Below are 12,371 nucleotides of genomic sequence, written 5' to 3'. Positions count from 1 at the left end.
ATAATCTTAGACATCTGCTCTCATGTCCGCCCTCACAGCAGGGAAGCAGGTTTCCGGAAAGACCTCGTAGGAAGTGTGCTTTTTCTCAGGCCTCTGCATCTGAACTCTGTTCCCAGAAGCTCATTCCTGGGAGGGGAGACGGCGTGCAGGGGGAGATGACGTGCGGGAGGGCGCCCTGGCCCGGCTCTGGCCTCTCTCAAGTCTGTCCAGGCCTTGGGTGTTGGCTCACACTAACGTCTGAACCTACATGAGAATTTGTCCAGGTTTAAGATGGACATGGATGGAAAAATCCAATTTTGTGCAGCATCCCGGGGTTTTCATACCCTGTTCAGACGGGAAGAGAGGGATTTCTCAGATCATAAGTATGCTTGAATTAGGTCAGTCCTTTTTTTTTTTTAACTTTTATTTAATGAATATAATTTCCGAAGTACAGCTTATGGGTTACAATGGCTTTCCCCCCCATAACTTCCCTCCCACCCCTGCTCTCTCTCCCCTTCCATTCACATCAAGATTCATTTTCAATTCTCTTTATATACAGAAGATCAGTTTAGCATATATTAAGTAAAAATTTCAACAGTTTGCACCTGCACAGAAACACAAAGTGTAAAATACTGTTTGAGTACTAGTTATAGCATTAAATCACAATGTACAGCACATTAAGGACAGAGATCCTACATGAGGAGTAAGTGCACAGTGACTCCTGTTGTTGACTTAACAAATTGACACTCTTGTTTATGGCGTCAGTAATCACCCTAGGCTCTTGTCATGGGTTGCCAAGGCTATGGAAGCCTTTTGAGTTCGCCAACTCTGATCATATTTGGACAAGACCACAATCAAAGTGGAAGTTCCCTCTTCCCTTCAGAGAAAGGTACCTCCTTCTTTGACCTGTTCTTTCCACTGGGATCTCACTCGCGGAGATTTTTTTTTTTTTTTTTTTTTTTGCCGGAGTGTCTTGGCTTTCCATGCCTGAAATACTCTCATGGGCTTTTCAGCCAGATCCGAATGGAATTAGGTCAATTCTAAGATTCCTTTCATTTTAAACAATATTATGCAAATGCGGGATTATCGAAAAATAAATTGCATGTGTGGTTCCAGATAGTTAAGAATTTGTGATTTCAATGCTATGTTTAATCAGTGATTATTAATGAGTTCTGTATGGTTTGCCAGCAAACATTAAGGTGCATGATGAGAAACTGTGAGCTCTTAAATATGAGAACCCTTTAGTCTGCCTATCAAAAACATGAGTCCTTCATTTTTTGGCTTCTGGATAGAGGCTCGTTAATGCAATCATTCACCTACACTGAGAATTAGGAGGTGGGGGTGGGTGGTTAACCTAGCGGCTGAGAGCCCCGTGTTCCATATTGTAGTGTCTGAGTTCAAGTCCTGCTAACATGCACACTGAGAGGCGGCAGGTGATAGATAGCGCAAGTGCTCGGGTCCCTGCCGCCCACATGGAAGATCTGAGTTGACTGCCCAGCTGCTGGCTTTGGCCTGGCCCAGCCGGGGCTGTTGTGGGCATCTGGGGAGTGAACCACCAAATGGAAGTGCTCTCTCTCTCTCTCTCTCTCTCTCCTTGTCCTTCTTCATTTCTCAAATTAAATAAACTTTTAGAAAAATAAGTAGGAATTATAAGAATGGTACACATAGGTATAATAACTTGTTAACATATATAGGTCTCCTTTTTCTAAATATGCATTTGATACTCCTACTGAAAAAATGATTTTGCTATTTTACGGCTCTTTTTCCAGATACTGTAAGAAAAATCATACAGAAGAAGTTTGAGCCTTCAGTTGACTATGAAAAGGTAATTTTTTTGTCGATATACTTGTTATTAAAAATAAGATATATGAGAACAATTATGACTGACTTGAAAATAAATCTCTTAGCCATCAGTTGTTTAATCTGAATTTTTAGCAATCCTGTTTGAGTAAGATTTTTACGGACTGTCGAATCACCATATAGATCCCATTTGAACTACAGACGTTTCAAAAGTAGCACGTGAAGAAAACCTTGCAAACTGCATGTTATTTAAAAACTTTAATTCTTTAAAAGGAAATATTATGCTACTAACTTTTAGGGAAGGAAGAAGTACACCCTGAGTAGAGTTGTTTGAGAATTCCTGGAAGCAGCGATTCTGTGCTTTCTTTTAAAAGACTGTAAGAGTTAACCTCAGGTTGGAAGAGTGGTTACTGTGCACCTGCCGCGTGCATGTGTGCGTGTGTGTGTGTGTGTGTGTGTACTGAGATTGGGAGGGAGGTGGAGATCCCCAAGTGGCAGAGGTGCTACCTGGTGACTCTAAGGAGGGGGTGCAGTAAGCAGATCCGTGAGTTACAGGCAGAGAAAGCAGAGTCTTGAGTTCTGCGAAGAAGCTGTCCCCAGAGAAGTGCCTTGGGGGTTTGCAGAAAGGCCAGGAAGGCCGAGGACGGTGGGCAGGGGGCGCTCTGCGCACCACAGGCTGTGGGAACCCTTGGTAGAGGGAGAGGAAGGAACCGGAGTTGGAGTCTGGGCGGGCGGGTTGGGGTGGGGTGGTTGGCAACTCACCAATCCCACTGAGGCCAGGGGCCAGTATCTCCAGGAAGTGTCACTGCGCCTTGCGTGTCTCTCCTTAACAACCCCACGAACTGCTTAATCACCCCATGGCCCTCCGTGACTGAGCACCTACACGGAAGAACAGATCTTTTGATTTGGGTTTGTTATGTGTGCAGGTTGCTCAGGACACAAACGGACAGAGGTCGTGTTGCCGGTAGGACAATGAAAGTGGGTAAAATCTGTCTGCCGGGTTCGCAGCACTGCAGGCTGAGTCGGGCGCCTGGCTCTGCCTCCTGCCATGAAGCAGCTCACCCAGGGCCCAAAACAGACGTGCAGGTGGACATTCTGTACTGGCCGGCATCTGGCCCGGCTGAATGCTAACGTTGCCACGCGGTGTCACCAAGGTGACGAAGGGCCCCATCGGGTTCTCAGTTTGCAGTGCAGTAAAACTCAAGAGAAAAGTGAGGGCAGAAGCTGAAGCGAAAGCCTCATTTAAAAGCCATGTGTGCCTTCGGCCGCAGGGAAGACCATAGAAGACACTGAGCACGGCACGAGCCAGTCCCTGGTGCTCAGGGTCCCCCCTGTGGGTGCGTCTCCAGGCTGCAGCACCACTGCCTTCACCTCTGTCCCCCAGACCTGACTGTCCACTACCACTCACGTCGCTGGACGCCTGCCAGGCTGGCACTCAGTCAATGCCAGGTCATCACACAGAGGGGGACGGGTGGTTGTGATGTTGATTGGATCCCACTTACATGTCCAGGAGAGGGGAGTGACTTAGCTGCTTGCTTCTTGTCCCTCCTCTGCCCCTCCCCAGCAAGGCTGCACGCTCTCCATCCCTCGTGAGGAAGGTACATTTCGGGGCTCTCAGAGGACATTTAGAAAGAGGCAAGAACAAGGTAGCCCGTGACCGGGAGTCCTTCTCTGAGGCTGGGGACAAGCATGACACCCAAGCACACTGAGTGATTTCTCCGGCAGGTGCTGCGCTGAGCACGTCACACTCACTCAGTATACACTGCAACGTACAACCAAGGTGCTTAGAGCAAGACCTATGTGCCTGCTGGCTTCCCAGGGCGTTCTCCCAACGACGCCATCACGGGTGGCCTCTGTCGATTCCCAGCCTAGTGGGGGCAACACCTAAGCCCTGTTCCCCAGGGATTCAGAAATAGTTGGTCAGGGTCGGCTGGTGATGGCTGCTTCTAGAAAGCTCCTCCAGTGGCCATCCTGGGCAGCTGGAGTAGCAAATCACGGATGCTAAGCACTGGAGCTGGGGTTCAAGCTGCTGCCTCACACAGGTCACAGATCCCTTCTATGTGGGCACCGCAGGGATGAGTGAAAACATCCCATCTCCATGGATAAGTGCGTCCTGGTCCTGCCGAGCCGATCAGAGTGGGCTGACTTTTGGGAGGAGAAAATCAGTGCAGAAGAATCGGCCGATTGTTGCTTATGGGAGGTTCCACCCTGGCTGTTGTCAGCCACAGAGGACAGGTTCCCCAAACTCACCTGATCGTCACCACCACATGGGGCTCCTTCCAACACCCACAAGCTGCTGCTGGTTGGCACCTTTGAGAGCCTGAGGGAGCCTCGCCCAGGTGGGGAAGGGAGGGGTAGAAGATGCTGCTTGGATGCCCAAGGCTGGACCTCTCCCTGCCCCCACGCCCAGCCTTTGGGACGCCTCACGTGAGAGCGTCTGGTATCACTCGCAGCGTTCATTCCCATGGGTGAAGATCTGCCGTCCGAGAGCAGGGGTTCCCACCCTCTTGCATTTCTTGGACCAGGAAATTTCAAAAAAGTGATCTAGAGAAAGACCCAGAGCCACCTGGCTCTCTTTTGCCACAGAAGAATGTCTGAAATCGACCCCGACAACCATCCCTGCCTCGCCCCCCTTCACACACAGGATGGCCACAGAAGGACCGGCTTAGGAGGCGAACTCACGTTGCCGTATCACAAGAGTCATGGCACTCGCTTCGCCGGCTTGGCCCATGCAGCCTCTGTCTCTGCACTGAACTGTAGGGACCGTTGGTCCGAGGGGAAGACTCCCATTCCTGCATGCATCCGTTTGTCTGATTTTGATTGGATGACTGTAGGGTGCCAGGTCTCATGCTGGGTGCATGCCAGGGAGTGGTGAGTGTGACAGGCGTGGGTCTTGCTTCCCGGATGTACAGCACAGGGCAGGACGTGGTCCTATGGGAGCCCGGTAAAGTGCTGTCAAATGGCTCCAGGACAGCTGGGAAGACTTCCTGGAGGAGGTCACGTCTACGATTAGATTTGAGCTTCACCGGGGAAGAGAAGGCAGCAGAAGAGTCCAGAGTGGGGAAGAGAACGCCTGGTGCTTCCTGGGCACGAGGATGATCAGGGACAGCCAAGAAGAACGGGGGTGTGGGGGTGTGATCAGGGAACATAGGGCCACATTGAGAAGCGTGCATCAAAGATGGCGGGAACCCACTGAATGCCCTTAAGCAAGGGAGGGACGCTGCCGTCAGATTTTCACTTTTGAAAGGCACTTTGGAAGACATGGCTTGAGGCTGGAGGCAGAAGCTGGTTCTGTTGTATGAGGGTCACAGGGGTCAAGTGTTGAGCATTTGCAGCACGCTTTCCAACTCCAATTCTCTGTCCACACTGATCAGCCCGCTGATGAGAACCTGGCAAGAAATCCAGGTGTTGATTCCAGAACTTGACTCTACTCAAACGCTGTCCCGAGCATTTTCTCTGTTGGTCCTTCCACCGCTAGATTTTCTCTGTGTGGGGTGTGAACGTTCCTGGGCCGTGTCAATCACTCATGTGACTCTCTGTTTTCTTGATGCTGCCTCTGCCGCTACCTCGTCCGTTGCTTTGACTTCCACAGCCAGAAAACATAGTCCTGGCTCTGAAGGTAAAGTCCTCGTCCGCTGACCGTTTCGCGTTGCTTTGTCTAAAGCCAGTGTGTGGCAGCGTGACTTGTCACAACGTCTTGTTCTCTGTCGGCTCTCCTGTGATCGTAAAACATTCCGTTTTTGTTTCTGCCATTGTCTGGAACCTTCTCTGTCTGTTTTAATAGTGCTCGAGTGGACAGCAGCACCCCTCTGTGCAGTTCAGGCTTGATCTGCCCTTCAAACACTCTCCACAGCGCTGTAAGATATTGGTGCGTCAGAAACTCTAGAAACTGCCCTCCTTGGCTAGACTTAAGCCTAGCACTGACCTCTTGAAATGGAGCAGATTGTTCCTGACGCTGCCTGGTACTTAGTGACGCTGGAAAAGCTGTGCATGAAAGATGAAAATGTGTGTTTTCAAAAGTGCATTCAAAGCATTTCAATATCCTCTCGCTCACTCATACGGTCATATGTATTATCAGTATATCCTGGAGTTCAGACATTTAGAATTCTTTAGGGAGTGGGCACTTACCCCAGTGGTTATAACGCCCACATCCCACATCCGAGGGCCTGCGTGCAGTTTCCCAGTTCCAGCTTCCTGCCAATGTGGAACCTTGGGAGGCAGCGGTAGTGGCTCGAGGAGCCGAGTTCATGGCATCCATGTAGGAGCCCTGGATTTTGTTCCCAGCTTCTGGCGGCTCTGGCCCTAGCCACGCCCTAGCTCTTGCAGGCATTTGAAGCGTGAACCAGTGATGAGAACTCTGTCTTTCTACCCCTCAAATGAATAAGAATTTGTTAAAAAGTTAAAATTCACTCAAGAATAGTAAATAATTTAGAATATTTCTTGAGAAATAATAGTAAAATACGCAATTAAGAATTTGTGGGGTGGGCATTGTGGTGTAGTGGTTAAGCTGCCACTTAGGGTAGGTGCCTCCAATACTGGGGAGACAGGTTGAGTCTCATCTCCTCCACTTCCAGTCCAGCTTCCTGCTGATGCATCCTGGGAGGCATATGATGATGATTCAGATACGTAGGTGCTGCCATTCATGCGGGAGACCTGGATGAAGCTCCAGGCTCCTGGCCTCTGTCTGACCCAGGGTTGGCTGTTGTGGGCATTTGCCGAGTGAACCAGTAGATGGAAGATCGCTCGTTCTCACCACTGCCTCCCTGCCTTAAAAAAAAGACATGAGTTTGGAGTGTCTAAACTGATTTTTTTTTTTTATTTGAGAGAGAGAGTTACAGACAGAGAGAGGGAGAGACAGAGAGAAGTCTTCCATCCACTGGTTCACTCTCCAAATGGCTGCAATGGCCAAAGCTAGGCCAATCTAAAGCCAGGAACCAGGAACCTCTTCTGGGTCTCCCCTGTGGGTGCAGGGGCCCAAGCACTTGGGCCATCTTCTACTGCTTTCCCAGGCCACAGCAGGGAGCTGGATCAGAAGAGGAGCAGCCAGAACTAGAACCAGAGCCCATATGGGATGCCAGCGCCAGACAGAGGCTTAGCCTACTATGCCACAGCGCCAGCCCCTGGACAGATTTCTTAATTGTCTAGTCCTTAAGGAAGCCTTAGAGTTTTTTCATGATGGCTTTATGTGGACATGAGACAAGGGTTAGCTTAGGAATGAGCATGGGGCCGGCACCGTGGCTCACTTGGCTGATCCTCCGCCTGCAGCACTGGCATCCCACATGGGCACTGGATTCTGTCCCGGTTGCTCCTCTTCCAGTCCAGCTCTCTGCTGTGGCCAGGGAGTGCAGTGGAGGATGGCCCAAGTGCTTGGGCCCTGCACCCCATGGGAGACCCAGAGGAAGCACCTGGCTTCTGGCTTCAGATTGGTGCAGCGCCGACTGTAGCGGTCATTTGGGGAGTGAACCAGCAGAAGGAAGACCTTTCTCTCTGTCTCTCTCTCTCACTGTCTAACTCTACCTGTCAAATAAAAAAAAATTTAAAAAAAAAGAATATGAACTTGATGAATGCACCAAAATTCAGTCACTTTTTGTTCTTTTTAACACTTTAGCCTTAACATTGAAGTACTCAAGTGCCAGGTGCACATAATCTAATACTCGCAAACATTTGCTCATGGAGTTAACTACTATTCGTGGAATACTTACTGCAGGCTGACATGAGATTAGTCGCTTTCACATCAACTCTCCTAATACCTGTCCATCACAAGATGCATCTGAGGTCAATGCACTTCCCACTTTAGGGAGCCAGCACCCCACGTTGGGATGTCAATCAGGTCTTCTGGCTCCAGGTTCAGGTCGTCTTCCAAAACAATGCATTTGCAGGATAAGACTTGGGTTGTCTTTGCTCAGCTGGGCTTGGGCAGCCATGGCTGTCTAACTTGTTCATCGGTCACAAACTACCAACCTGTAACTTTCTGCCATCCTTCGGAAATGTGACTGCATGAATTAGAGTGAGGTCGACTTCTGTCACCTAATTGCATTCGTTTTTCGTTTATCCCAGAATAAACACAGCAATGATAATGCAAATACATCCAGGTCACATGACTGATTGTATCTAGAAGTTGTGTTGGTTCTTAGAGACTTAACACTGTCTGGGACTCAGGCACCGAGCCTCGTGCTTCAGCAGGCCTAAGCCTCATGGGCCTGGTGGCAGAGGGGCCACACTCCTCCACTGTGCTGTGTGCCTGGTGTTGGACGTGGCGCGTTGTCTGTAATAGAGGTCACCTCTAATTACCACAGCGACGTGACAAAGTACACACTATTATTTCCAGTGCATGATGGAAAAGCTAAGTGAGTGGTCCTGGGTTTTGTTTGTTTGGTTTTTTTTTTTTTAGATTTATTTTATTTATTTGAAAGGTAGGGTTACAGGAAGAGGTAGAGACAGAGAGAGAAGTCTTCCATCCGCTGGTTCACTCCTCAGATGGCCACAATGGCCGGAGCTACGCTGACCCAAAGTCAGGAGCTAGGAGCTTCCTTCGGGTCTCCCACAGGGGTGCAGGGGCCCAAGCACTTGGGCCCTCTTCTACTGCTTTCCAAGGAACAATAGCAGAGAGCTGGATTGGAAGTGTAGCAGCCGGGACTCGAACTGGTGTCCATGTGGGATGCCAGTAATTCAGGCCAGGGCTTTAGCCTGCTGCACCACGGTGCTAGCCCCAGTGGTCCTGGTTAACTCTCTGACTTAGAAAGCCTTTTTTCCCCTAAATTTAAGTATGTTCCAGATTCTTTTGTAACCAACTCTGCATTTGTGACTAATGCACCCAACCCAACGTGCTCCAGGTCTTCAACCTGCCCTACCTCTCCGATGTAAGGTGCCCCCGCTGTAGACTGCTTGTTGGTACAGGTGCTTCTCCTGGGTGTCCTAGACTACTGAAAAGCAAACAGAATACTTTTGGGGTTCCCATTACACAATTCGCAGTTGGACCCTGCAGAGGGGCTTCACGCTGGGACTTGAAAGGAAGACAATAAGCACTGTGTCCCAGGTTCCGATGACACAGTTCTCCCCCTCTGTGTCAAGAAGGAGCTGCAAGCTGGAAAATCTGTGCATGCACCCTACCGTTCCGCTCACGATGGCGAACAGGTTGGAAAAAAAAGAACCGTGTGCGCGCTGCAGTGTCGTGCGCCCTGCGGTGTTGTTGCTACTCCGTGTGACGGCGTGTTCTGACTCTCTTGCTTGACCTGCAGGTTGTCTACTACGAGATGGGGATCATCATCTGCAGTTTCCTGGGACTGCTCTTTATCCTCCTGATGCCCCTGGTGGGCTGCTTCGTCTGCATATGTCGCTGCTGCAACAAGTGCGGGGGGAAGATGCACCAGCGGGAGAAAGAGGACATGGTGTTCCGCAGGAAGTGCCTGGGCGCCACCCTCCTGGTGATCTGCATCCTCATCAGGCAAGCGGACTCCGGGGCCAGCTCATGGTGGTTTTGTTTTCTATAAGAAAGCTTTTATTTAATGAATACAAATTTCTTAGGAACATAGTGGTTCTTCCCCCCATACCTGCCCTCCCACCCCTACCTCGTCCCACCTCCCCTTCCCCCTTCCATTCCATTCTTCATTAATTAACTTTATGCACAGAAGACCAACTCTATACTAAGTAAAGATTTCAACAATTTCCACCCACTCACCCACACAAAAGATAAAGTACTGTTTGAGAACAAGTTTTACCGTTAATTCTCATAGTACAACTCATTAAGGACAGAAGTCCTACCCATATGGGAAGTTAGTGCACAGTGACTCCTGTTGTTGACTTAACAATTAACACTCTTATGTATGACGTCAGTGATCACCCGAGGCTCTTGACATGAGCTGCCAAGGCTATGGAAGCCTTTTGAGTCCACAAACTCTGTCAGTATTTGCTATGGTGTTTTAGGGCGGTGAGGAATGTCTCATGTTTCACCTGCAGAGCCTTGAGTTGAAAACAGAACAAAATGACAGCAGCAGCAGTGCCAACAAGAAAGTGCCTCGAAGCAGGAAGGGAGATGGCCAGTGCGGTCTAGGGCGAATCAAAAAGGTGCCACCACCGGAAGTTAGCCCTGCAAGGGAGCTGCCCCAGCTCCGTGAGGCGCCAAGCCCGTTGGCGCTGATTTCCTCCTACACCCGGGGGCTGTAGAAAGCAAGGACTCCCTGGCCAGCAGCCCCTCTCATGTCGCTGCTGAGAGGAAGCCAGCACCCGGGCGCTTGCTCGCCATTTTGCTCCTTGAGTCCCATGGAATCGTGATGGAGGAGTGCAGTCCCTGAAATTGGAAATCTGAGAGTATTGTCCAATACCACAGAGGTGGCTGGGGGTGCCCAGTCCTTGGCGTGCAAGGCACACAGGTGAGAAGGACGGGACAGCCCCAGCCAGGCTGCTAGGAGACAGCCTCCGGTCAAGACGCGGTGGAAGCAGCAGGTTGCAGACTGAGTGTAGAACGTGCTAACTCCGATCAGAGTGAAAGGAGGGAGACGAGAAGACCAGGTCAGATTTGCCCAATGTCTGTAAAAGGCTTGGCAAGAAGCCAGCCATGGGGGTCCTCCTATGGAAAGGGCGTGGGGGCCCGTGGAAGGCGGGGAGACTCTCGCTCCCTGCCCCACAGAGACTTTTTGCCTGCGCTGGGTTTGGGCCACGCTCAGGTGTTGCCTGTGGAATTAACTACTCATTAAACAGCGCAGAATCTCCACAGCGGACAAAAGCCAAAGTCGTTCCAGGACCCTGGTGATCCAGCCAGACGTGGTTCTGCTGGAAATGGTGGAATACTAGCCCTCGACAACTCGTATGTCCGCAGGATCCAAGGAACGTGCTGGCTGCTGTTATGGGCTGCGGGTTGGCCAGGGAGTTCTCTGTTCTTTCTGGGAGACTGGGTGTGGGCGTCCTGTCTGTCTCCTTTCTGTACCTGTCTGCCTCTCTTTTCTGTCTCTGGAAGTGACTTGGGTCTGGCTGTTTCTTCGCATTCGATTCTGAAAGGCAGCTGAGGACCCAGCCTCTGGGGATTCCAGATGTCCTTGTCTGCCTGCTCTGCCTTCGGGTTCTCTCGGGAACGCAGACCCCCACAGCCCGGGTGGTTACACCCTCAGCGGTGCAGAGCTGTGTCAGCGACCCAACAGGGAGCCGGGTCTCTCCCCTCCATTCTCCAGGACTTCTCAGATGAGGCCAAGAGGGGACAGTGTCAGCTGAAATACTGCCCGTGTGGTGCCTGGCTGGAGCCATTACTTACCTGGCCAGGTCACAGTGTTCACTCGATGTAAATGCCTATGCTGTAGTTTCTTTATTGTAGGTTCTTTATTGCATGCAGTTATTCATTTACCTGAGCAGTGTTTACTTTGGTCATAATGACCTTTCAATAGTTTTCTTTTTCTGAATGAGGCATGTATGCTGAGTTCTTCCTTTTACACTGGGCTTCTGTTTGCATTACATGTAACTTTGTGTTATATATGTTAGAGTTCACCCTGAACTAATTGAATTATTTAGAATATAATTATTTAAAATGCATGATATCAAAATACATAAATAAGTAATCTATACTTTTATTTTTGAAAATTCAGACCCATCAAACAAATTGAGATGTTTTTTCCTTCTATTTTGAAAACTTTTTTTTAAAAAAAGATTTATTTATTTATCTGAAAGGCAGCATTTGCAGAGAGAGAGAGAGAGCGAGAAAGGTCTTCCATTTGCTGGTTCATTCCTCGAATGGCTGCAATGCCAGAACTGAGCCGATCTGAAGCCAAGAGCCAGAAGCGTTTTCTGGGCCTCCTACATGTATGCAGGGCCCCAAGCACTTCCATCTTCCACTGCTTTCCCAGGCACATTAGCAAGGAACTTTATTGGAAGTTGGGAACCCGTTCTCAGACAAGAAGTGGTCCTGTTCTGTGGCACCCCTATGGGGTGCTAATGTCACAGGCAGCTGTACTCTCTATACCACAACACTGGCCCTGAGAACATTCTCTTTTTTTAAAAAAATTTATTTATTTATTTGAAAGTCGGAGTTACACAGAGAGAGGAGAGGCAGAGAGAGAGAGAGAGAGGTCTTCCACCTGCTGGTTCACTCCCCAAATGGCTACAATGGCCAGAGCTCTGCCTATCCGAAGCCAGGAGCTAGGAGCTTCTTCCTGGTCTCCCACATGGGTGCAGGGGCCCAAGGACTTGAACCATTTTCTGCTGCTTTCCCAGGCCACAACAGAGAGCTGGATTGGAAGAGGAGCAGCCGGGACTAGAACCGGTACCCATATGGGATGGCAGTGCTTCAGGTCAGGGTGTTAACTCGCTGCGCCACCGTGTTGGCCCCCTGAGAACATTCTTTAAAAAAAAAATACTGTACTCTATAGCCTTTTACACGTTCAGTTAAGTTTTTCTCATCAGAGTAAAACATTAATTTGAAAAAAATCATAATTTTAGATTTTGGCATAATTAAACCAAAGTTGAGCAACTATTTGATGTTAAGTGGCAAGTTTATGACTAGTTTTGAATTTTCATAATACATTGAATTTATATATAATTTATATATTATGTTATATATATTACTATATTTATATATAATTAGATCTAAATGAGAATAAGGATGTGAG

General features: G+C 49.3%; 1 protein-coding gene across 5 annotated transcripts in view; it reads left to right on the top strand.

Annotated features, from left to right (window-relative positions):
- Positions 1 to 12,371, top strand: part of PROM1 (prominin 1) — a 108,849-nt gene that overhangs the window by 48,035 nt on the left and 48,443 nt on the right. For all 5 annotated transcript variants that reach the window (XM_089326966.1, XM_089326967.1, XM_089326965.1 and 2 more), the window contains 2 exons: positions 1,749 to 1,804; positions 9,018 to 9,223. In XM_089326966.1, the coding sequence (XP_089183092.1) occupies positions 1,749 to 1,804; positions 9,018 to 9,223 (262 nt within the window). The remainder of the gene's footprint in view (positions 1 to 1,748; positions 1,805 to 9,017; positions 9,224 to 12,371) is intronic.

The sequence above is a fragment of the Oryctolagus cuniculus genome, chromosome 2 (genome assembly GCF_051225735.1).
Source record: "Oryctolagus cuniculus isolate XC-2025 breed Fujian yellow rabbit chromosome 2, ASM5122573v1, whole genome shotgun sequence".
In the NCBI taxonomy this organism is placed as follows: Eukaryota; Metazoa; Chordata; class Mammalia; order Lagomorpha; family Leporidae; genus Oryctolagus; species Oryctolagus cuniculus.
This window is presented reverse-complemented; position numbering and strand designations above follow the sequence as displayed.